The sequence below is a fragment of the Harpegnathos saltator genome, unplaced genomic scaffold (genome assembly GCF_003227715.2).
Source record: "Harpegnathos saltator strain DR-91 unplaced genomic scaffold, Hsal_v8.6 scaffold184, whole genome shotgun sequence".
NCBI lineage: Eukaryota > Metazoa > Arthropoda > Insecta > Hymenoptera > Formicidae > Harpegnathos > Harpegnathos saltator.
Window position 1 is genome coordinate 442,698 of NW_020229966.1, and position 24,489 is coordinate 467,186.

A 24,489-nucleotide genomic window follows, 5' to 3' on the forward strand; every position below is an offset into this window, starting at 1 on the left:
AAATTTGAGCATGTAATAAAAACAAACAATTTTTATTTCATAAGCAATTAATACAATTTCAACATACCAGTTATCTCATCTACTAATTTGGATGGACCTGGTCCAATTACACATACTGTTCTACTTCCTTGTAATATTTGCGTACGACCCGCGTCTTGTATAATTTTCGTGATAAGATTTGCTTTTTTAGCTTTCTGTGCTAAATCTTTAAGTGCATTCTCGTCATCCGCCTAAAAGTCAAAATATCTTTTTTCATGTCTATGAAAAGATATATTTATTATAACTGTGTATATTTAAATATATTTATTAAGTATTAAACTGAAAATATATATCTTTTTAAATGAATCTTCATAACCTATGTGTGTGTGTGTATATATTTGTGCAAATTTTAAATAATATTTAATATTTAATTATTTTTATATATCTACAAAAACTAACATTTTTTTTCTATTTATTGCAGCAATTATTATTTTTTATTGATATACTTATGATACAATACCTTAAGAGTGATTTTAATGTTGCCTGCCATTCCCCAATATTTTAAGATTAATGGATTTTTCATAAGAGCGATTTTGTATGCTGCAACGGCAGCATGGGCACATTGCGCTGCCACTTTGCCCTTTCCCATTTTCAAATTTGAATTTATTGCTAAAACCATCTTGTAATCTTCATATTTCAGAGTATCATTGTTACTATTATAATGCTGATATTCATCATCTTCATCCTCATAATCTTCTTCATCTGATGACTATATATATAAAAAAATATTAGCACGTCTGATTAATAAAGTAGTAAATAATAAATATTTTCAATCTTATATTTATTTGTTTAAGATATATATAGAAATAAGACAAATTTAAAATATTTCACTTTAAATGTTTAATGAATACTTCACAGATCTCCACAAATGATCATTTAAAATTTTTGAGAATTTCTATATATGTAACAAAAAGTTACAAACAAAATTGGGAATATTATTTTAAAAAGTAATTAGCTATTTTGTTGTTACTCACTAAAAAAGAATTTGTTCCTATTATTTATTTTGAAAAATAATATTGTCTCTGTTGTGTGTATAAATCTGTTATCATTAATCATTACTCAGAAAAAAAAGCATTGTTATAATTTATATCACTTTCATTAACTTTTGAAGATGTTTTCTTTTTCAATTCGCTGCATTTATTTTATATTATATAATTTGTATGTATATTGTATATATAACGATACTATAAACTTTTGTCAAATTAATTTGTGAAGTATTATTTTCCAATCCTGTAAATAGATATTACAAATACAAATACAAATCAATTATAAAAACTTAAATATTTATATAATGTACAGTTTCACTTAAGCAGTCCAAGTAGTCCTTATTGTATTTAGGTGTCCTCAGACGTTTAAAAACTACATTCCTTAAAATTGTGTCTATAAGATAACCAAAAGTAAATGCAACTGCTAGTGCAACTTTCGAATCTGTTGTTAAAGAATCACTTATCGTTTTCATCATTGTTTGACAAGGTAAAATCTGGAAATCCATATATACATGTATAAATATTAATTTAAAGATACTTGTGTCTCAATAATTTAATTATATTTAATTGATAAATTAAATATTGTAATAAACTTTTAGTTATATCGAGGAAAAATTTGAATTATTTGATTGAGACTTTTTATTTTCTTTTCATAAATGTTTGTTACTTTAATATCTTTTTCGTATCTTACCATTTTTTCTAACATGTTTAAGCAGAGACTATATAGTGTTGTGTTATAAGCAGCTATCGGATGCCTGAGATTTCTCTCAATTATAAATTCTCAATATTTTTCAAAAACGTGTTTTCCGAATGTTTAACAAGCATATGAAACTACCCGCTGATGAAGAAGCTTCAAGCAATGCTAACCTCTCTTCTTATAAGGTTTGTTCCGAAATCGGTTTCAAAAGTTTTGGTTTTGTTTTAATTAAAAAGGCTCGTCTGCATTAGCTGTAAAGCCCTAAACACAATGCCAGGCAACAGGCAATAAGAATAAAAATAGACCAATCACAATAGATTATTCTTGTAATAGTCGATTGTGATTGGTCTATTTTTATTCTTATTGCTTGTTGCCTGGCATTGTGTTTAAGGCTTAAGAGTAAGGCTATAAGGTTATAACGTAAGCTGTCAGCGAATGAAAATATTTCATTTCGTGTCTTGCAACCTTATACCTCGTCTACAATAGAAGTCGTAGAGTCGTAAGTCGTAGAAATTGACCAATCATAGTCCGGTAAGAGAAAAATAATCGACCGCGATTGGTCAATTTGTACGACTTACGACTCTATGGCTTCTATTGTAGACGAGGTATTACTCTTACAGCTAATGTAGACGAGCCTTAAGGTTAGTAAAGCCAGCGGCACACGGTGCTTGTTTTTGTGCTGGATTGCTTGCTGGATGAAAATATTGCGTTCTGATTGGTGCATTTCCATCCATCTTCGGAAATGTTCCAATCAGAACGCAGTATTCTCATCCAGCAAGCAATCCAGCATAAAAACAAGCACCGTATGCCGCTGGCTTTAGATGTTGATTGGCTACTGCGATATTCCGTAAACAATTTCCGTCGCGCGGCAATGGGGGCTGTGTTTCAATATTCACTGCCAGCACTGAAAATCTATAATATACGTGACACAAACTATGTATTTTCAGTATTGGCAGTGAACTTTGAAACACAACCGGGGTTGGTTAATGACGTCACAAGGCTCTACAAGCCAATCACAACGCTTAGCCGTGCATATTTAAACCAAGAACATCGGTTTAGGACCGGTTGTTTCAATTTCTTGGTAAGTTAATTGATTCATCAGTTAATTTACTAAGAAGTTGGAACAATCGGTTCTAAAACCCATGCCACTCGAATGCGCTATTACACCGACGAGGTAATATAAAGATTGACAGCCCTGAGTAAATTTTCATATTGGCCAAGGAGGCCCCAAGGGGCCCGGAGGTAATTAAAGAGCGATGATAATATGGAATATTTTATTTATGCTGAAGATAACACAAACATTTACTCGATACTATACCTCGATTACCATCGCGATACAGATTATTAGCGATATAAAAATATTGGATAAATATATCGTTACTATAATAAGTGCCTGAAAAAATCGTTTACTTTTTTCCGAACATGGAGCACTGAGTTTCGAATACTTCCAGTAGTCGTAGAAAGTCAGAAGATATGTCATTTTCTTCGTCACGTCGAGCATAACTGAATGCTATTCTAAAAGTTCACAAAAAACGTCTGGTTCAGATTTTCACAAATTTCATCGAAAAAAAATCGATTAATTTCTCGATGTTCTCAAACTCGATTAATCCCTATATCGATAGTAATTAGATAGAGAACTTCACGAATCCCCAAAGAAAGTTCGGGGTAGTTGCCTGCGGTGGATGTTGACATTTGTTGCCGTCAATGGTGCTGAATAGTAGTCAATGGCGTACAATAGACGCACCTGTGTCGATGCATCAAAGGAATCTCGCGTTCTATATCGGATGACGCCGCCCGAGAGCCGTATGATACGCTTGTAGGAGTGGCTCTTACGAACCAATTACGGCACATTCGTACGTGCGGTCGCGCTGTGATATACGAATGTTATTTAAGATTGGCATGTTAAAAGACAGTGAACATGGAAGTGACGGGCACGTCCACGGTGACTGACACTTGTCTCTCGACAGCGGATTCGGATGCCGGCAATGCCAATTCAGAGCTCAATGATGATTTCTCGCCGAAGAGCGAAGAGGTGTCGCACGTTGATGATGTAACATTTGCCGACGAGGAAGCTGCCGATACGCGAACGACAACGAACTACGAATTATCTACTAGCCCTGCCTTCGACAACGGCAACACGGCGAGAGAAAAGTACAAGGAGCACACCGATTCATTATATAGTCCGCGACAAATTACGATACCGGAGGATCACAAGACTGAATCGTCAGAGGGAACAACGGAGCATGCTGACAGTCGCCACGTACCTCAAACTCCACTAGCCTTTACCATCGATTTCGGTAATAACAAGGAAGTGGACACGGCAAAGTATCAAAATTTGTTCGAGAGGTACAACGCCAGGCATAGGCGGAATCTTTCCACGTCCAAGGTATCATAAAACTTTTATCATTTTCAAATCTCACATATAAATGTCACTTGCTATTATTTAGACTTTTCACATGTGTGAGTTAAAGAGTGCGATATTAAAAGATATTTTTGTAAATTTTTCTTCTCAATTGGAACATACTATTCAGAGAAACTTGATTATTATATGAACACAGTTTTACATCATTCTTTATCTTATTTCATTGTTCTTGTAAAAAATTACTATTTAATGATTTTATTATAATGCAAGAATAAGATTGAATCTCATACATACATATATACACTGAAAAATTACAAAGTATATATTATTTATAGGTAGAAGTAAAATCAAAAAAGCCAAGCAATTTATTGTCTCCAAACTTGGTGCAGAAGCAGAAAGTTCCTAGTACTCATTCAGAAGGTTATTTTAGTAGTGAAGATGATACAAAGCGGAAAATTGATCAATTATCAGAAAGACTTAAACAACTAGGTAAATAAGTATATTATTTCTGTTTTTCTTTCTTTTGAAATTTTTTCTGTTAATTTATGTCAGAAATAATATAATGTTTAACATTTGAAACATCAAGGAATTATATTTACAATATAGCATTTATAAGAACCATATTTATATATATAGACTGTATTTTTGAGAATCTATTTTTAGATCAAAGGTACATTAGCATTTGCATTTTTATCTAATTAACAAAGCCCATATAGTTATAATTTATTAGTACATTTTTAATAGGAATTTGTATTTATAAAATAGTTTCAAGTAAAATTTATTTATTTGCCAAATTTTTCATTAGATTTATAAATCATGAGTAAAATATTTGGAAATGTTTGATATGAATTCATATTTGTGCATTGGTATTGTGGATACCTGTGGTGGATGAGTCATGGTGAAGTCATGTTCTTCAAGCTTTTTAATATTCCTTACAAGTACCTTCTGTCATTCTGAATAGGCTTGTGTAGACATATTAATGGCTTTGATGTCATAACTATTCCCATAAATATTATATGTGATTTTCTACCAAATTTCTATAATGTTAATTATTTTATAATTTTATTATCTTTTTATAATAGCAATTTATATTTTTAAGATATGTAGAAATGTCTAAAGAGATACAATTGATTTTAATAATTGATTTTTAAAATTGACAAATTAATATTTTCATATCTTTTTAGGTGTCAAGGCACCATCGAAAGCACATTCTAGCACAAAAAAGTCCAATGAAGATATAGATACTTATCAAAATAAACAATGTTTAATGACAAGATCTTGCAATGATGAGTCACGACACAATAAATTGCCTCATCAGGGTCTCTCCCTAGAACTTGAATACCCAATCGAATCTAATGAAAATGTATATTGGACGTCTCCGAAATCAGCAACGATAAATGATTTGAGTCGTGTTCAGCTTAACAACTACGATGACGATGAAAACGAGAAGTTGTACACAAAGAATATAGAGTTTATTGATGTTGATCACGAGTGTAAAGAAGTGAATGATTTTGAAGATACACCCTGCACAGTCACTAATAAAATATCAAATATGAATTATATCACCGACGATTTTAATATAAAAAATACAAGCGGGAAGGAGAACAGTTTATCGAATGTCAGTTATACAATGGATTTGAAGGTAGAAGACACTGATCTAGATGTATTTAACGTTAGCAATGTCGATGCTGGTTCTGATGGTGCAGTGAGCGAAGCTGGAACCTATACAATTCATAAAGATTATACTGATGAGGAAAAAGCAAGAATGGATATTGATAAAGTTTTTAGTGTTGGTATTCTAACCGAAGACGAAAGTAACGAGGCGTATGTTCATAATTTCAAGGTAAGTAATATTTGTAAAAATATACACGTAATAGTACAAATACTTGGAGATGTTTTTATTTTACAGATGAGTGTTTCCCGCGATAACAATGCGTGGATATCGGAATGGGCTACACAAGTAGCAGAGCATAATTCACTACCTCCGATAATAGGCGGCTCAACAGGACGTACGCCGCCTCTCAGTCCTACTAAGATACCATCTCCGATTCATGGCAGATCTCAACGAATATCACGTAATCGTTATGTATGTGTTATATGATTTCAAATCTAAATTAATTCTATCTTAAATAATATAAAATTCATTCTCTTAAAGTTTTTTATTTCTTTTAATATGTTCTCTCTTTCTCTCCACGAAATTTGTATCGTTATATATATATATATATATATATGTGTGTGTGCAGGAACAATCGGACAGTAATCCAGGTACCGATACGTACGTACGAATAAAAGAAAGAATTGGTTTAGTCTCGAGCCAAAATCAGATCATAGATTCCGGTGGTGAATCCGATGATGACACCAGTAACAGTTACAACACACCGCCTAACAGCTCGCAACGTACACCTGTACATAGTGCTGCAGCTAGACGCAGTAGTTTGTCCGAGTCATTGTTTCGAAGAGCCAACACCAACGAAAATAGACGAAGCGTCCGAAAATACTTAAGTTCGGCCAGATCAAAGACTGCTGACACGAATGTAGAGTTACTGAGTAACCCGTCCCAAGTTTTGTCACCCCTCCATTTGGAGAGAAGAAGCAGTTCTCTTGATAGGTAAATGATTCATCTGATATATTTTGTCTGATCATTCTTGTCTGATATATTTCGATTATTAACACAAATTAATTAATTAATGTTTAGTAATTAATATATCTTTTGTATGTATGCGTATATTTTTAAATTATATTAATTTAATGTTATAATTATCTTTTTTCTTTAATTCAGGAAAGAATATGCTTCTGATACAACAGAATCTAATACGTCCAGAAGAAATAGTATAAAATATAAGGAAGAAGACTTTAAACACACAAACAGTCCCATTTTAAGCCGTCTTAGGCCACCTACACCGAAACTGACTAACAGTCCTATTGTGAATCGTAAGGCTGCTGCAACGAAGGTCCTCAATTCTCCTTTGTTGGAACGATCTAAACATATGACGAAATCAGTCCAGCAGGCGAAAAATATAGGATATTTTACATGCGTTGAAAACAGGTATATATTTTTATACACATAAATATTAGATTTTACTAAAATGTGAATTTCAAAATGCTTAATATTTATATTTGTACTTGTTATATATATATATCATCTTGTTTATTGAAACATTAATTCTTTTTTACAGTCCGTATATGTTGAGAAAATCCAATAGTACCACAAATTATCACGAGGCAACCAGTTATTTTGATAAAGATATCTCTATTAAAGCGCCTAATGTTTTACGAAACAGTCCAGAATTTCAACGGCATCTCAATATACAAAGATCATCGAGTAACGCAAGTATCAGAAACACGAAGTCGCAGAATATGGTATCACGTCGAAGCAGCTTCAACAGCGATGTTGACAGGATATCGTCGAGAGGGAAATTTCTCGTTGCTTCTGATAGTAGCAGCGAAACTGGTGAACAGCAAAGAAAATCTCCTTTAACGCCAATCTCATCCGGGATAAAATTAAATAGAGCTTTCAGTATAAGAAGAGCAAGGTATGTTTCATATAAATCAAATATGGACTATTCATACTCGTCATATTTTTGAAGACTATAAAATTGTACAAGCAAAAACTACTGCAGATTAAATTGCGAATCTGATACAACGCCAAACACAACCCCAGAAGAAAGGCGTAGACGAGCTCAATCTGAAGTGAAGACTTCAGCACCTATGAATAAGCAACAAAGTTATCACCGTAGTCGCACAAGCAGCGTTGGGGCACACAGTAAGGAATCACTGAAGAAATCAGAGCCAACGAAATATAGAACACCGTCTATATCTAGGACCGATACCGGTAGATTTAGCATGAGAGCCAGCAAGCCAACTCATGTAAGCGTTAATTCTATGTGGTTAATTTTATACCGTTTATAAGATGTTTTAATTAATTTTTTCGTCTTTTAAGCATCCTCCGAGTAGTCAGAAAATGAATCAAAAGCCAAATAAAGATCACAAAAAATCTGGTAGAAGTAACTCCACTCTTACGTCAAAGGAGGTAGAGTTTCAGAACTGGAAAAGACGGAAAAGCTACGATCCGATGAAAGCAGCGGCGGAAGGCAGGAAGAAACTGATAGACAGCACAAAGAAACATCATAGTACTGAAGATAGTTCTGGAAAGTAAGCATGATACTTATATGGAATATTCGGTACACGTGTGATATGAGATTAATTTAATAGTGATTTATGTTTCTTTTAGCCATGACAGTTCCGTGTTGAGATCTGCAAGTTTTCATGGTACAGGAGGTGCTCTCTCGCTGGCTAATGATTGGTCAGACAATGAGTTCAATGATTCTTACCATGAAAACCAAGTACCACCACCTAGCAGCCCGCAGTTGGTACGTTAAGATAAGATATATTTAAACTATAATTAATTTATATACACATATATAGAGAATATATAGAGAATAATATGTTGTACAATTTATTATTAGGAGAGCGACAGCGACTTGGAAACTTCGTCTTACCTGCAAACAACTCAAAACGTCGTGTCTGCCATGTCTGCCCGTATGACAGGGTATCGCCCTCCTCTCGATTCCGATAACGAAAGCGATGAAGATACGAGTCATAGTCTGCATCAAAATATACCGAAGGCAGTGCGCCATCCGAGCGATACGGAGAGCAGCGACGAACGGCACCCCATGACACAATCTCCCATCTCCAGTACTAAATACAATAGAGAACTTAAGTATGCGTTATCAGTCACACAGTTTGAGAATGTTCCTCAATATATGTTTGATCGGCATTTTTAGTTTGCGTAGAGTAAAACTGGACCCGCAACGAACGAAACCTGTGTCTTCCACTGCAAACAAAGCTAAAAATTTCTCGCACGATACTCGTGGCAAGCCTGAATCCATTCCTAGCATCAGTAGAGCAGATTCGGGACGACCAAGCGCACGAGTTAGTAGAATTTCAGGCATGGTAAGTCTATATAACGTCTTTATTTTTTGTTATAAATATTTCTTATAAGTTACTTACACATTTACTGTGTGCGTGTGCGTGCGTGCGTGTGTGTGCGTGCGTGCGTGCGTGCGTGCGTGTGTGTGCGTGCGTGAGTGCGTGCGTGCGTGCGTGTGTACATATATAGATGTATATAAAATATATAAATATTTTGTAGGGGCCTAAAAGCAAACCAAAAGAATTGAAAAAGCCTTTGACGCCAAATGTACGGGAAGTCGAGATGCAAAATTGGAAACGTCGCAAAAGCTACGATCCTATGAAAGCGGCAATGGAAGGAAGAAGAAAAGCGGGCTTGGCGAAGAAGAATATCAACGAAAATTTGTCACCAAGGTAAAGCTATTGAACATTCCTCACAGAGGAATAAATAGTAGAAAGAAGAAATTTCTCCCAAGCAACAATGAAGCCTGAAAGATACAGGTTTCTTGGATTTTCGTGTTGCTTGGGTAATTTTATCGAATATATAATTGAGGAAATAATCATTTTACTGTGTTGGTAGGACCGATAGCGATCGATAATCTAAAAATAATGGCAAAACAAGTAAGAGTGGTATGGTGCAAATTTGTTTGAACATTTTGTGCTATAGACTCTCTCAAGAGGTATTTTTAATGGGTGTTTTCCGCTTTCCAAGAGCACAAAATATAAAATACTTTAATGACACAAATGCTTGTTTCTTTTGTATTGCATTAACTAGGAATTTCTGTTAGATAAAATAAAAATTTCAGAACGACGGAAAAGATTGTTTAAGTTTTGCATTGGTGTACCTATTTTAGCGTTGTTTTTTGCGAGGAAATTGTAGCGCTATATAATTAACTCCAAGAAAATTAATTTAATCCTGAATTTGGTTGGTCTAATATAATTACGTTCAATGTGATCAGTGAGCTTCAACAACAACATGCAATGTAAATATCAACACTTTTTTCTTCAAATAGAAGGATGTGTGTAAAAGAGATTTCCGATTCTTGTTGCTTTACTTGTATTTCATTGATTCAACTATGTTACATGTATTTCTATTTGTTTTTAGCCACGTAGCAAGGTCGCAAAGTTTTCACGGATCAGTAGGGTTGGTCGTCAGTGATTGGAGCGACGAGGAACCAATCATATCTGCGGATGAAGCCTCATTGTATTAGAATTGTCTCAAAACTATCGGTAGCATATAGAAATAAATATACGAGTGAAAGTAAGGTAAAAAAGCCAAATTATTAACAAAATTCTTGTATATAATGTGAATTTTACAGAATGCTTTATGAGCACTCCTATATGTACCTAAAACAATTATAGAAAGACAAGAAACTACATAAAACATTTTTTCTATATTATAAATTTGTGATCTATATATGAAGGTACGTACAGAAGTGTTGTGTGTCGACCCGTACAACTACTGAACTCTGAGTTACAAAAAAATTGTGCTTCCCATGAAATGATACTTAAAAATATATATACTGAAATTCGCAATATTATAACGTTAAAAAATGGCCATTTGCTTATTTTAAATTTAATTAACATGAAAAATGTTCTTTCGCTTTTTGTAATTTACTTTATATTTTCTGTTGCACGTAAAATATAAAATATAAATATTGCCTAAATGTAGTTACGTTGAAAAGATGTTTTACACACATGAACGATATTAACATGAAAAAGAAAATTGAAGTATCTTAATGTCAAGCGGAAATACAGCGCAATGCGATGTTTAATTTATAGTATAATACAAGGGGTGCTATATAGAACTATGAAGAAATATATGTGTGTTATTGGTTTAATTATAATTGGACCAATCGCGTAGCGTTTATGTACAAATATTTGTATCTCTATAACCGCGTCTTATCTCTCATTGATGCAGTCTATTCATCTAAGCATAAGATACGCATGTTTGTCGCTTGAGTAACTTATGCAATGTATTTTTTCATTAAAAGCAAGAAAGTAGGGAAGCGCGGGAAAGTTTAATGTGTAAATTTACGTATCTTTCTCGTATTATTAATTAGGATGTATGTATGTCACACACTGTTCATAATAGTCTGAATTCCGCAACATTGGTACACACGATTTCTTCCTGTTAGCATAATTATCGATATAGAAAAAGTAACGTGTACTATGCTCTCTTCCAAAGCGCGCAATGAATTATAGTAAATATCTTTCTTCTATGATAATTTCATGTGATCATAATGGGCTTTACAATGATCTTAAACATTAAGATGTATATATTATTATCAATTGGTTTAATTGTACATTGTTTTTGATTTTATACAAACACTAACTTTTTCATTTTGCTCTAGTAAGCTGAATTGTCTCTAATACATTCGATCGAGTAATATTACATGACACTAATATAGCATAAGACATATTTTATACTTAAGTACTTGTTCAGAAGATTGTATCACTTGTTCATCATACTGGTTGCTCTATTGTAAATTTGATGAGAATTTTATCTGGATTATCTTCCCTAGAGTTTTGTAAAATTTATGCAAGTTCGTTAAGCATATCGCAAGCATTACGATAAAGAATTATATTAATGTTCCCTTTATTGCATAATCCCTAAACGATTATTTTATTATCTCGCAACAACTTCGCAAAAAAATTTTGTGTTATTTTTTTGCACATATACACTATATTATCTTTGTATGTTATATAACTGAAAATTTAGTTAAAAGTACTTATTTAATTTTGATTGTCAATTACCATTTATAATTTATTGACAACACGTTTCTTCATATGGAATTATGCAATAAAGATTCTAGAAGAATGTGATATTATGGCAGGATTAGAACGTTACTGAGTTAATAAATAATAATAATGTAGATTTGTTCGTTAGAAATTAATAATAATAGTTTGAGCGTCAGCATTGCATGGTTTTGTCTTAGAGATAATTTTGTTATACTACGCAGAATTTGACAGTAATCTTGCAAAACTAATTATAATTTGTGGTTTTGTTATTAAAATTTGAAGTTTCTCTCTTTTGATGGCAAAATAATGAAATATATTGCGTACATTTAATTACTCGACAAAAGGAATTTATCTGATCTTTGTGTGATAACATCTTGTATATTGGAAGTTAATCAGTTCGTTACATAGGCTACACAGGTTCGCTACCATGTATACATTTTAAGTATGTTACGATCGTATACAAAATATTTTCTCGCAAAGTGCTCTCATATATATATTCATTCGCGTTTGGTATTCTTGTCTTTCCTTTAAAGTGAAATGGGCTTCCAATGTGCAAATTACTATGTCTCCACGATAGATACATCAAATTACATAGAGCGTTATACAAATATATTGCGTTATTTTAATTTTGTAACTGGAAATATATGAGGATCATTTAGAAAATTGTTATATCCTGGTTAACTGTTTTATCTGTGAAAGTCTAATTCTGATTTCATTTTTCTATAATGTAATCTCATCATAAAACTGAAGAAATCTCAATTATTTCTGAAAGTGATATAAATACTTGCTGCCAAGATCCTCACTTTTCTAGCGATTTCGAACAACGATTATATATTTGTAACCTGTTTTTATTTTGTCAATGAATTTGCTAGATAATCAATTAACATATCTTAGTTTTACTAATGCCGATATTATATATACAGATATCAAAATATTTTCTTATTAACATGATTTGTATTGTTTAGTTATATTACGTACACATATATTCGTGTAATAACATTAGATAAATGTATCTTGTTTCATCACAGAAAGAAGGACGTATTTACAGGAAGTCTTTCTTATTATAATTATATTGCTATTTTTGATGATAAAAACTTTTCATGAAAAATAACAGATATTGAAAATGGTTATAATAAGAAAGACATTCTGTATATGCAGTTGTAATAACAATGATATATTTTTGTATATTCATAGCCTACAGACAGGCATGTTAAGTTCCATTTTATAAATTAATTAACTTTTATTGGAATATGTACAATTATTTTGCAGAATACTACGTATGATATTGAAATATAAAACTGGTATTATAAGTAAAAATGTGTCAATCAATCGTTATACATATATCGTAATAATATAAATGTAAATGGCAAAGCAATAAGTGTTTTTGAATTTTTGAAACACCATCCAATGTCAAAATATTGTTGAATCTTGCAATTTTACGAAGTATTTTTTCGAACGTATTGTTATTGTAAATGTAATTGTCTAAGTGCCAACTATATAGTTCAGTTTACAAGCAAGATCATTACTACATGTATTCGGAAAAAAGCTATATAATTCTAACATTTGTAACATTGAATCTGGGGAGCGATATCGCAAAGAATAAGAAATTAGTTAATGACAATTGAACTTTTTACTATCAAAGTATATATTCTATCATAAATATAAAAATACATTTGTTTATGTATTACAAACAAACGAAGAATTTCGATATACACATTAATATATAAGTTTTTATAAAAATTTAACGTTAGCTTATATTTTAAGTTATCACATTGTTGTAATATTAATCAATGCCAGCGAATGCAAGCTTATCTTAGCGAAGATTTGTTTCTCTTTCTTTTTCTATCAAAGTACATTTTTAAATATTTAAATGAAATTTGTATAAATAATAATGAAATGTATAAGAAAAATATACATATTACCGGTTTTATAACATTTTCAAGAGGGAGGAGATGAAGACGATGAGAATTGTAACGGACTAAGTTCCTCTAGTTGTTCTAGTTCTGCGTTATTTATGATTTGTGCAATTTGAAGCTTCACCGTGGCTTGTCTTTGCGGGGAAAAGGTCTTCAATGTTTGTGCATGACTTAGAAAGAGTAGATCTACAGCGTCCATGAATTTCTGCAGCTTGCCAGTTTGTAAATATTCGAAAGTTTCGTCGGGTATATTGGAACATAAATTCTGTTGTGATATCCGTTTTCTCAAAGATAGCATCAATGGTTTTTCGTTAGGTGGCTCTTCGTAATATTGAACGTATTCTTCTAACGTAGGCTCGGATTTTATTTTTGTCTCTGCGTCGCTGTCCGAATAATCGTCTGTGTGAATGTAATCAGTCCTGTAAAAAATGCATTGGTAGATCTTTTACACACACACGCAAATTGATTTTAAGAAACTTTGTTTGCTTTTAAAGAAAAAAAAAAACTTTCTGGAAAAATTAAGTTTGATTTTCGTGTTTATCGAAAAAATATTCACGATACTTCCAGTATATGGATTTTACAGAAATTATGATCTTGGTTAGTAATTAATTACATCGTACATCTATCTTATATTTTGATTTATGTCAAGTGGTATGTGTTTATATTAATCAGAATCTGTCAACAATAACGATTGGTTTTTTAATAACTTACTGCCTGGTAGTTACATGCGGTTTCAAAAATTCCATTTGACTAGCCCAAGCCCAATGTTTGTATTTTTTGCTACATTGTCCCGCAGTATTTGATTGTGTTCGCAAATATTTGGCATAACTGTCTCGCAGGTGCCTCCATTTACTTTTTGCAATAGCTCCTAGAACATAATTGAATAAAATTAACATATTATGAAATGAAAAAAGAAGATATATATAATACATTTTTGGAAATTTTAACATTAACAGGCTTTCATTGATTATTAGATCCAATAAATAATAATTCTTTGTGAATACTATAATTTTAAAAATAGAACTTAAATTGTAATAAAATTGATAAAAATTTAATTTTAATTATTATCACATTATGCATATTTTATTTTGACTTCAACTTATATTTATCATTATCTTTTAGATTAAGTTTATATTTCATTGCAATGTAGTATAATTTAATTTAGTATTATATTATTTATATATTTTACTATAGCAATACTTATGGGGAATAGCAAAGCTCTATTGAAAATATACTAATTGCTATCAACAGAAATCAACATTTTATGATTGTTGCCTTTAATTGATATTTTTCTAAATCTATTAGGGATCTAAGGAAATATTTCAATCATAAAAAATAATCATGAAAAACTTCTGCAGGACATAGCTATTATATAAATGTAATAAATATACTAATATAATATATTTCATTAATATATATTATACTATACTATGGCTGTATTTGTTTAAGATTCGTCGAAACCAGTCGCTTACCATTATCTAAGTGCAATTTAATAGCGATGTTTGTCCAAGTTTCCGCCTTTTTTGCATTGTCCTTATAATCTTTGTTCTTCGTATCATAAAGTATGGGGCAATTTCGTACGAGATTGATGAGTATCTCGCTTTCGCACATGGTGTGCGATGGCGCGAAGTTACACTGTCCGGAGCACCGCATGAGTGAGCGGCGAACTGCGTAGACCGGATGCGGTAATTGCTCTTTGGTCGTCGTCGGTTGCTTCTGCCCGCATGCGGTTGCCTGACCCAGGGCCGGCTGCGTGTCAAATGATACCCCATGACACGAGACATCTACAGCTGAAAAGAATTCAAGTCATTAGTCAGTAATTAACATCGTGCAATGCTGTATTAATTATTTATAAATTTATATATGTGTGTAGCACATATAATGTTTATTATATATTTAGCATTTCACTATATCTATACATATATTTTTATATAGGTAGTGAACATATATATAATGATAACATAAGTAATGATTATAGTAAATTTATCATCCATATATATATATATATAATATCTTTAATTTGCGATTGATAATATTGCTGATAAGGATGAACTCTCATAATATATATATACAATGGAAAAGTTCTATAAGTTGAATCAAATTTTCTTGTGATGAAATTTTTATTTGTGTAACATTTCCTAGGTGTTGATGTGAAAATTATATAGATATAAACGAATTACGACTACTGACTGAGCATCATTTGATATTTTTTCTCATATGACTAATCAAGTCAAATAAGAAAAGATTTGTTTGAAATTGGTTGAAATTATTATGCTAATATATGCCTCAAGCAGCAATATCATTCAAGTAGGACATAAGTTAATTCGTAATTACCGTATTTTACATATAAGCGATATGTTTTTTAAATAAATTCTGTAATGATATACAATCTCTAGAGAGCATTCATATATAATTGTATGACCAAATTAATATCAGCAAATGTTATTTTTTTTTATTCGCATATCATTAATCATGCTCACTAATTAGTGCAAAAAGAATGTGCAAATAATAGCGGAAGTACATATAATCACACTAATGGCGCAACTCCTTTATACACTGACATCATTTATTCACGTAGACAGGTAGGCATAAGCGTAAAAGTTATGACATCTAAGAAAGTATATAAACAACACGTGGAAAATTCCAAAGGCACTAGTATATAAAAATTAGATAAGCTACAGATAGTACTAGTGTAATAGTAACGATATCACCATGTATATTTGTTATCGAGCAACTATATAAATCGGTAAAATCAGCGTCACTGGTTCACTCGCACCCGGAGATGCAGAAGTTGCTACGAACCGGTAAGTGTACAATTTCTTCAGATTAAGATAGAATAACGTCAACAAAGAACAAAGAAAATATCAGAACAGTGGATTACAGTGTAATAAGTCAATGTAAAATATCTAAAAGATTTTCTCTTTAAATTCTTATGGATTTTTGAGATGTTTATGTTGCAAAGATTAAAACTAGCATCTTTTATTTTTGTCGACTTATATAATTCTTGGTATTATAGATATATATGAAGAGACTTTATATTGCACTCTGTTTATATCAGTAATAGTCGTGTGGTCTAATATCCAAATTTGAATTCGATGAGATTATATTGGTATATTATTTCTATTGTATTGTCCGTCTATTTGCTAATATTTGTAATAGTTATTACAGCAATGCATTCTCCGATAATATTGCTACTGTTCGTTGCCAGCGCATCGGTTGGCAGCGAAGATATTACTAATATTGACAAAAGTATCGAAATGAAAATTAAAAATGGCGTTGTCCAAATGAATATAATTAATCGCATCATGATTCTCAATCTCACGAAAAATGGTGAGTCTCACGGTAACACTATCTATTTGTTATCTTGATAAATTGATTTTCTCACTACTGTTTCTGAGAATCTAAACTTTTTGCTGTAAATTAAGTTCCAAATGTAATGGCATGCAATAATTCTAGACGGCGAGAACATGATCAACGTCCTTTATACCAAGACTCCGTTAGGTGTACTGCAGAATCCCTTCATATTCGATGAGAGTTGTGGTGCTAATAAAATCTGCGTGAGAAGCGGCAAGGTCCTACACACCATCATTCAAGCCAGCACGAATAGCGAGATCGTCGAAGTTATTCGCAACGTCTCTAATCCTTCTGCCGAGATCATTGACTGTTATCAGTTCACCGATGGCACGCAGTGGTTCGGCGGGCCGCAAGTGCGCTATCAACATTGGCCTATTCAACACATGTACTATGATGAAGAACCGTATCTACCGACGCATCCTATGAACATGGCATTAGCTGAGCGTTATTGGCTCTCAGGCAAGGGAGTTTATCTCTATGTCAGCGAGAAAAATTCATTATTCATTGATCAGAATAATTATAAGGACAAGTACCTATGCCTGATCGCCAAGAACAAAGCTCCTTACCGACATCGAGAGAGTATCCAGCTCAATTATGAGCTGGGTGTTTTCGCGAACCCGAAGTCCGCTCATGAATATATGGTGACGACTCATCTGGGTAAACCCAACGGTTATCCTAACGAGCGGATGATCCGGTATCCCATATGGTCCACTTGGGCGAGGTACAAGGCCAATGTTACCGAGAAGGTAGTGGAGACTTTTGCAGATGAGATCATCGCCAATAGATTCAACAACAGCCAGCTTGAGATCGACGACAACTGGGAGACCTGTTACGGCTCCGCCGTGTTCAATCCTACCAAATTCCCCAACGTTACTGCTCTTGTACAACGATTGAAGAAGAAGGGGTTCCGTGTCACACTCTGGATACATCCGTTCATCAACAAGGACTGCGAACCCGCGTATTCGACAGCACTGAACAATTCGTACTTTGTAAAAAGTATCAACGGACGCGTCCAAATGCAGTGGTGGCAAGGTAATATCGTCAACTGACTACACGAGAATTGATGAAAATAATCAATCTTTCTATTAAAGTTAATAAAATTGACTAGTAAAAATGAGGGAATAATTAAATGTATACTATACCTTTTCATAGTTATTTTCCTATGACACATATTTTTTGTAGGTCAAAATGCAGCCGCAATCGACTTTACAAATCCGAAAGCAGTTAGCTGGTGGGTAGCACGGCTGAAGCTTCTACAAGAGAGCGGTATTGACAGCTTCAAGTTCGACGCGGGCGAAGGATCTTGGTTGCCACAAGTGGCAAGTTTAAACGGTTCGCTCGACTTGCAACCGGGAATATATACGCGTGACTATGCCAAGGCGCTCTCTGCCAACTTTGATGACAATATCGAGGTACGGGTAGGATGGCGAACTCAAGAATTACCGATATTCGTCCGCATGATCGACAAAGACACCAAGTGGACATGGAACAACGGTCTGCCCACTTTGATTACAACGCTGCTGCAAATGAATCTGAACGGATATGTTCATGTTCTACCGGACATGATCGGCGGCAACGGTTACCTGGATGGCTCGCTCAACGGCACCGAATATCCGTCCAAGGAGTTATTCATCAGGTGGCTGCAGGCGAACGTTTTCATGCCATCGTTGCAATATTCCTTTGTGCCATGGGATTTCGACAATGAAGTGAGTAGCCTTGAAAAATGAATATTTTACTGAGCGAGTAAATAATGTATATTTTGTCACATAATTTATTTACTAAATGGAAATATTGTACTAGTATATAATTATTTTTTGATATCACACCTTAGATTTCAAATATTATTGCTTTTGCAATAATATTTGAAATACAATATATTGTAATATATATTGTAATTGTACTTTGATGTAATTTCAAATTCATATACTGAAGACAGATAGATGAGATAAAAAGAGAATCAGTGAATTAGCATCTAGAGTCTCACGAACATGTTGACTTGTAAATATATTACAGTTATAAACATGATATGATAATATTACATCTTCAGATAAATTACTTTTATTATTTTTTATCATCACGGAAAAAAATAATATAGTTTACTAAAACACGGTCATTTATTGATATACCTACCTCTTTCTTTCTGAAGAAATATTTATTTTTTATTTTATTAGACCATCACAATCTGCAGGAAATACACTGAACTGCATGCAGAGTATACGCCGACAATTTTAAAACATATGCAGCAAGCTATCACCAATGGCACACCTGTAAATCCACCTATTTGGTGGATCGATCCAACCAATAAGGAAGCTCATAAAATTAATGACGGTAAGCTTGTGAGATATATAATCTTCAACAGGATGTCTCAAATTTAACGATCCACATAGATAAGAAGCGGCTCAATAAATCTGGAAAACACGATAGAGATAGAATCCCAATAATTGATTAACGTTGTTACACATCTGATTTATAGAATATCTTCTTGGAGATTCCATTCTGGTTGCTCCAGTGATCGAAGAGGGTGCAGTCACTCGCGACATCTATTTACCTGCGGGAATATGGCTTGATCCGAAACGAGAAGTGATCAGTATCGGACCGAAATGGTTGAGAAATTATTCCGCTCCTTTAGATATACTTCCATATTTTATAAGAGCTAAGCCAGTTATAACACACAGCGCTAATTAATTAAAGTTTCACTTACAAAATATTTATTTGTACAATTGTATATAAATCGTAGCTATATCATAGTATTTTTATCTCTATAAATCACGAGAACATTCCATTTCTATAAAGATATATCGCCAGATATGTAAAATTTCTAATTGATTTTGTTTGTCGTCATTCTGACATCGAAATAGATTCATTACTTGCTTACCAGTAAAGATCGTATCTCTGTGTCAAGCTTTTTAATTACTACGTCATCCGATGAGTAACTTCCGGTCCTTAAGAGAGATTCACGTTCTTCTCTTAGTGCTTGCAATCGTTCGTTGTATTCATCCGGTTTGCCAGATATGGTTTTATTATCATTATAAGAAATTTTAGGGTAAATCTTGTTGATTGACGCAGAGACTTCACTATAGGTTTCTTTTGGAGTGAAATATTGCTTAGGCTTCATTACATCAATCTCCTTTTGCAGTTCGTTCAATAGGATTTGATCATTGGTCAAGGCTCTTGTATCTGTAGATAAAATTTCTGCAAAGCTGCACACGGAAAAATGTGAAATTTATAAGTCATATAGAGATATTATACTTACTAAATTTAAATACAAAGCATCCTTGTCCGACTTTTTATCGATTATATTTAAATGGAATGGCATTATTTAGTCAAATTGGGAGTTCTGATTTACAATGAAACTTTAACTAGAATAGATATCATTAAAACAACGCTGTTAAAACAATACATACTCCACGTTTTTCAGTTCCTCCTTGCTGTTTTTTATTTGAACTTGCATGGCTTGCTGATGATCCACTTTCATTCTGTGAATTTCACGAACAGCTTTGCCCCACTGTTCTTTAAAAAATGATTTCCCCTTTTGAGCATTGTTCAATTTCTCCTCGAGTATTTTTAACTCTTGCAAAAGTGATGCTGTCTGATCTTGAGTTAAGGATCCTTTTTGATACATTTGTAATTCATTCGTTTGTTTGTTTATTGACAATTTTAAGTTTTCATTCTCGTACATTAATATTTCCACTTGCGCCTCTAAGGCAGTTTTCTTTTCCTCGAGCTTGCTCATCTGTGTAAAATTTGACACACACACACATATATATATATATATATCACATAATATATATAATTTTCATATATAAATATGTGATATATTTAATCTTCATATTATGTATCTCTAAATATATATATATTTATATATAACTCATATATAATATATATAAGCGAGAAAGATACAGAAAAAATCCTTATAGAATATACTGACGAACCTTTGATGTAAGATCATTTTGCATCGTGTGCAAAGAATCTTTAAGTTCTTGTAATTTAACTTCATATCTCCATTGTATGTCCTCGTTTGCTTTCATTAATCTAGTCTCATTTTCCAGGCTTTTTAATCTGCGTGTTCTTAAATCTTCAGTGGCGTTATTTAGACTGTTCGTTAATATCTTACATTGTTCGACACTGCATGTAAGCTTCGATTCTAGATTTTCTTTCTGTCTTTGCCATTCCTCGTTCAACATATTTAAATGTCGTTCTTCTTTCCTCTTAAGCTATAATTCATGCAGTATAGAAATAATATTTCTTCTATTAGACCTGAAACATCCTGATTTCACTTTACCTCAGCTTTAAACATTTCTTTTTGACGTTCCTTCCACGTTTCAAGCTCATCTACAATTTTATATGCTAAGCTATCATCTAGTATGGGTGGACCCAAGTTTTTACCTTGAATAGAAAATATGCATATTATTACAATCATATTATTATTGCTAAACATTTAATATATATAATACCAGCGTTTTCTTGTTTTAGTAAGAAATGTGGTCCATGATTCTCCAGCTTGAGCATAATGTCTATATCACCAATTTTATTTTTATCTGTATCATACAGAGATAATTTATATTGACATTCAGGCTGAAAAAGATTATTACAGTAATTTTTATGTTCCATAAAATGTTTTCTGTTATTATATAGACCTAATATTACCTTATCATGATGAAATAATGGTTTTAAATCTAGCACCAACAGTGATACTAGTTTAACATCTTCATTTATATCATATATACTGATCTTTGGTGGGAAAGATTGCAATAACTGCTTAATCTCGTCTGGTGCGGATATAAAGTGAAATTGACATCCAATATTTTGCAATTTAGATTTTTCGCCAGATAAAGCTGACATCGTTGCAGGCGCCACTGACATAATTTCAGCTTTCGGGTGATGAAATCTACGTAAAGATTATAAATTTGTAAAAGATGTTCTTCATATCCCACAATTGGTATGAAACAAGTAAATTTAATTATACAAACCGGAATTCAATTTGTCGCCCAGATAATTTTGGGGAAGCAAATGTTATTGCTATAAGTGAAATACATAGGCAATAGCAATGATAAGATCCTATACATTTGGTATTAACACATTTGCAGACCATAGTATCGCTGGAGCGACATGTCATTTTATTCGTCCGATTTTTTAAGTGCTGGCAATCAATAAACTGCTGATTTGCATACTTAAATTCCGTTGTATATTTTGTTTCATTAGGAATACTAATAGGGTTAAATTTTTTGAAATCACCACTGGGATTCCTGTGAGACTCAATTTCTGGGCACTTCTGAAGATCAATAATATATTATTTCTATCATATTATATATATATATATATATATATGAGTGTTAATCTACCTAACTAACATTATTCATAATTTCTTCATTATAATATTGAATATTGGGTATTGAACAATTGTCAGAACTCATATTTATATCAGGATTGAATAAGACATCTGTTTTAGTTTCAAGATATTGCAGTTGAAGTTGTATGTCAAAATAAGTTTTGTTGCCATGGTTTTCGATAGGTTCCTCTGCTAAGTCGCATTTAGTTAGAAAACACCGTTCATGTAGGATAGTACTTGAATTTGTAGTATACTTAAGAAATTCTTGAATGTTGTCTGTTGGTACTAATGATTGTAGATTAACTAATGATTCTGCTATTACATTATTCTCACATTTCAAGCATACTGACATATGTGGCTTCAGCTGTAAGTAATGTCTTAACACATACAAAGAACTTCGTATTTTTATTATCACTTTTTCATGTGACAAGTAAGTTTTTTCACTTATCTTGAATGGTTTACATTCTACATTATTTTCTAAGATTCTGTACAAGAGATATACAGTATTGTTCTTGTTCAAATGATCAGATAATAACAAGTGCAAATTTTCTATACATGTGACTGTGATATTTAGCAAGAATAATTTGCAATAAGCAGTTAGAGGGCCCAATTGAATCAATTGCTCATCAGGATGCAAAAAAGGTACTATTTCTTGATTTTGTGCAACAATATCATTTTTCATTGAATTTCTTACCTGTAAAACAATACAGAGGATGGTATTCATATGTAATTATGAACTGATATTTGTAGTACCATGTAATATGCTTACATAAATATTGTATTATATAAATTTCTACAATATATTATTTTTATAAGTATATATATAAGTGATACCTCTAATACTGTATTTGAACTTGTATTTTTGTGATCCTCAATTCTCAATATAAGAAGTAACTCAGGCTTGTGTGTTTTAAGATCACTCTTTAATCCTATCAATTTATGCCAACTTGCTTTTGGATTCAAATCTCTGTATTTATATGCTAAATGTGCTGAACGTATGCTCAACAAAATATGTCCAATTTTCTCTTTACTTTCATTCTCTTTAAAAGTATAGCATTCTAATTTTAATGATGCTTGTCCTGATCTCATTCTATTAAAATTGGATATGAAATAAAATATATTTATATATGTATTTTTTTTTATTCTTAATATTTTGGAAATGAAAGCAAGAAATAAATAGCAATACTCACTTTCTCAATATAGTTTTATTGGTTTCCCATATCAAATCAGTATCATATTGTGGGTTTGAGCTTGGCTCAATTTTGTCAGTTTTCAAGGAATGTCCATTTAAAGTTCCAATTAATATTGTTGGTTGTAAAACTTGTTCAAAATCTCTTCCTATAAAGCATATGTAAAATATCAATTCATAGAAATAACTCTAACGCACAAACATCTTCTCTTTTCAGATTTAAATTGCATTATTCTTATTTTATATATAGTTCTATTATCTTTAATATTCTTATATTTGTAATCAATCTACAAATATATGATTATTACCTTTATAATGTACAAATTGAAAGAAATCTTGGTTAATACAGGTTAATCACAACATAATTAAAATGTAATTAATTCATTAGAAATAACAAATTTAAGTTTTGGAAAGTTACAAATTTTAACACGAATAACATATAAATTAATATCATTGAACAATTTTAAAAGTAGGTTTTGTTATTACGTCTCAAAATAAACAATTTAAATATATGCATATAAAACAATACTTTACCTTCTTTTATGCTTAGAATAATTTGCACGTCCGATTCCTGTGTTTCCATCATTTCATTATATCTTTCGTAAAATGTTACATATAAAACAATAAATCTCGTACAAATATTGGTCAAATATTGATAAAAATATTTATGTACTGTTCTTGTAATTCAAAATTGCTGCCATGGAAACAAATTCTTACAAACAAAAGGTCTGTTCCAAAATCAGTCTTTAAAACTTTGGTCACAGACGAGATAATATTAAAGATTGTCAGCTCAGAAAATTTTCATATCGGCAAGAGAAAATATAAAAAATTTCAATTCAGTTATTGTGGTTCGAATCTCAGCTAACTTTTATTCCTCTCTGCTTTTATCACCGATAAAGAAGTGGATGTAGCATCGTAGTTCTCCTCTCAAAATGGATGTGTCCTTTCCCAGTGAGAAAAGTCGGTA

The 24,489-nt window shown here is 32.2% G+C and overlaps 5 protein-coding genes across 9 annotated transcripts; 2 read left to right on the plus strand and 3 right to left on the minus strand.

The window, feature by feature from the left end:
* Nucleotides 1–13: 13 nt before the first annotated feature.
* Nucleotides 14–1,923, minus strand: LOC105183158 (peptidyl-tRNA hydrolase 2, mitochondrial). Its single transcript, XM_011141087.3, has 4 exons — nucleotides 1,717–1,923; nucleotides 1,337–1,519; nucleotides 500–748; nucleotides 14–230 (listed from the first exon to the last, which is right to left on the minus strand). The coding sequence occupies exons 1-4, from the start codon at nucleotides 1,729–1,731 to the stop codon at nucleotides 48–50; spliced, it is 630 nt and encodes a 209-aa protein (XP_011139389.1). The 5' UTR covers nucleotides 1,732–1,923; the 3' UTR covers nucleotides 14–47.
* Nucleotides 1,924–3,384: 1,461 nt separating this feature from the next.
* Nucleotides 3,385–13,310, plus strand: LOC105183160 (uncharacterized). 3 transcript variants are annotated; one of them, XM_011141090.3, is made up of 14 exons: nucleotides 3,385–4,108; nucleotides 4,420–4,573; nucleotides 5,269–5,927; nucleotides 5,994–6,170; nucleotides 6,328–6,692; nucleotides 6,864–7,130; nucleotides 7,261–7,617; nucleotides 7,705–7,951; nucleotides 8,025–8,236; nucleotides 8,316–8,454; nucleotides 8,551–8,804; nucleotides 8,878–9,037; nucleotides 9,234–9,406; nucleotides 10,098–13,310. In XM_011141090.3, the coding sequence occupies exons 1-14, from the start codon at nucleotides 3,641–3,643 to the stop codon at nucleotides 10,201–10,203; spliced, it is 3,738 nt and encodes a 1,245-aa protein (XP_011139392.1). In that variant the 5' UTR covers nucleotides 3,385–3,640; the 3' UTR covers nucleotides 10,204–13,310. The 3 variants fall into 3 exon arrangements, with proteins under 3 accessions (XP_011139392.1, XP_011139393.1, XP_011139391.1); XM_011141091.3 differs by lacking the exon at nucleotides 10,098–13,310 and adding an exon at nucleotides 9,573–9,605 and having other exon boundaries at nucleotides 3,386–4,108; nucleotides 8,869–9,037; XM_011141089.3 differs by having other exon boundaries at nucleotides 3,387–4,108; nucleotides 8,869–9,037.
* A 45-nt stretch (nucleotides 13,311–13,355) lies between these two features.
* LOC105183163 (uncharacterized) lies at nucleotides 13,356–17,314 on the minus strand. Its single transcript, XM_011141096.3, has 4 exons — nucleotides 17,138–17,314; nucleotides 15,123–15,440; nucleotides 14,362–14,518; nucleotides 13,356–14,069 (listed from the first exon to the last, which is right to left on the minus strand). Exons 2-4 carry the CDS (start codon nucleotides 15,301–15,303, stop codon nucleotides 13,673–13,675), a joined length of 735 nt encoding a protein of 244 aa, XP_011139398.1. The 5' UTR covers nucleotides 15,304–15,440; nucleotides 17,138–17,314; the 3' UTR covers nucleotides 13,356–13,672.
* Nucleotides 15,741–20,425, plus strand: LOC105183162 (target of brain insulin). Of its 2 annotated transcripts, XM_011141095.3 has the most exons (6): nucleotides 15,741–16,454; nucleotides 16,810–16,980; nucleotides 17,107–18,036; nucleotides 18,187–18,710; nucleotides 19,176–19,332; nucleotides 19,478–20,425. In XM_011141095.3, the coding sequence occupies exons 1-6, from the start codon at nucleotides 16,433–16,435 to the stop codon at nucleotides 19,687–19,689; spliced, it is 2,016 nt and encodes a 671-aa protein (XP_011139397.1). In that variant the 5' UTR covers nucleotides 15,741–16,432; the 3' UTR covers nucleotides 19,690–20,425. The 2 variants fall into 2 exon arrangements, with proteins under 2 accessions (XP_011139397.1, XP_019696970.1); XM_019841411.2 differs by having other exon boundaries at nucleotides 15,742–16,980.
* Nucleotides 19,553–24,226, minus strand: rha (protein). 2 transcript variants are annotated; one of them, XM_025297716.1, is made up of 11 exons: nucleotides 24,057–24,226; nucleotides 23,524–23,671; nucleotides 23,168–23,423; nucleotides 21,975–22,276; nucleotides 21,652–21,892; nucleotides 21,459–21,579; nucleotides 21,287–21,390; nucleotides 20,937–21,218; nucleotides 20,409–20,737; nucleotides 19,880–20,204; nucleotides 19,553–19,657 (listed from the first exon to the last, which is right to left on the minus strand). In XM_025297716.1, the coding sequence occupies exons 1-11, from the start codon at nucleotides 24,106–24,108 to the stop codon at nucleotides 19,649–19,651; spliced, it is 2,169 nt and encodes a 722-aa protein (XP_025153501.1). In that variant the 5' UTR covers nucleotides 24,109–24,226; the 3' UTR covers nucleotides 19,553–19,648. The 2 variants fall into 2 exon arrangements, with proteins under 2 accessions (XP_025153501.1, XP_011139395.1); XM_011141093.3 differs by lacking the exon at nucleotides 19,553–19,657 and having other exon boundaries at nucleotides 19,868–20,204.
* Between the last annotated feature and the right edge of the window lie 263 nt (nucleotides 24,227–24,489).

What these genes read in the sequence shown, in the direction of transcription:
- rha (XM_011141093.3), bottom strand. Translation starts at nt 24,108, where the DNA reads ATGATGGAAACACAGGAATCGGACGTGCAAATTATTCTAAGCATAAAA. An exon ending in AATAAAACTATATTGAGAAA is followed by an intron (nt 23,424 to 23,523) that starts GTGAGTATTGCT and finishes CAATTTTAATAG; the next exon opens with AATGAGATCAGGACAAGCAT. An exon ending in ACTAAAACAAGAAAACGCTG is followed by an intron (nt 21,391 to 21,458) that starts GTATTATATATA and finishes TTTCTATTCAAG; the next exon opens with GTAAAAACTTGGGTCCACCC.
- LOC105183162 (XM_019841411.2), top strand. Translation starts at nt 16,746, where the DNA reads ATGAGATTATATTGGTATATTATTTCTATTGTATTGTCCGTCTATTTG. An exon ending in CCAAATGCAGTGGTGGCAAG is followed by an intron (nt 18,037 to 18,186) that starts GTAATATCGTCA and finishes TATTTTTTGTAG; the next exon opens with GTCAAAATGCAGCCGCAATC. An exon ending in AGCTCATAAAATTAATGACG is followed by an intron (nt 19,333 to 19,477) that starts GTAAGCTTGTGA and finishes TCTGATTTATAG; the next exon opens with AATATCTTCTTGGAGATTCC.
- LOC105183158 (XM_011141087.3), bottom strand. An exon ending in TGGACTGCTTAAGTGAAACT is followed by an intron (nt 749 to 1,336) that starts GTACATTATATA and finishes TTATATATATAG; the next exon opens with TCATCAGATGAAGAAGATTA. An exon ending in ACATTAAAATCACTCTTAAG is followed by an intron (nt 231 to 499) that starts GTATTGTATCAT and finishes TTTGACTTTTAG; the next exon opens with GCGGATGACGAGAATGCACT.
- LOC105183163 (XM_011141096.3), bottom strand. Translation starts at nt 15,303, where the DNA reads ATGCGGTGCTCCGGACAGTGTAACTTCGCGCCATCGCACACCATGTGC. An exon ending in TAAATTGCACTTAGATAATG is followed by an intron (nt 14,519 to 15,122) that starts GTAAGCGACTGG and finishes ATTATGTTCTAG; the next exon opens with GAGCTATTGCAAAAAGTAAA. An exon ending in CCGCATGTAACTACCAGGCA is followed by an intron (nt 14,070 to 14,361) that starts GTAAGTTATTAA and finishes CATTTTTTACAG; the next exon opens with GACTGATTACATTCACACAG.
- LOC105183160 (XM_011141089.3), top strand. Translation starts at nt 3,641, where the DNA reads ATGGAAGTGACGGGCACGTCCACGGTGACTGACACTTGTCTCTCGACA. An exon ending in TTCAGTATAAGAAGAGCAAG is followed by an intron (nt 7,618 to 7,704) that starts GTATGTTTCATA and finishes AAACTACTGCAG; the next exon opens with ATTAAATTGCGAATCTGATA. An exon ending in GAGCCAGCAAGCCAACTCAT is followed by an intron (nt 7,952 to 8,024) that starts GTAAGCGTTAAT and finishes TCGTCTTTTAAG; the next exon opens with CATCCTCCGAGTAGTCAGAA.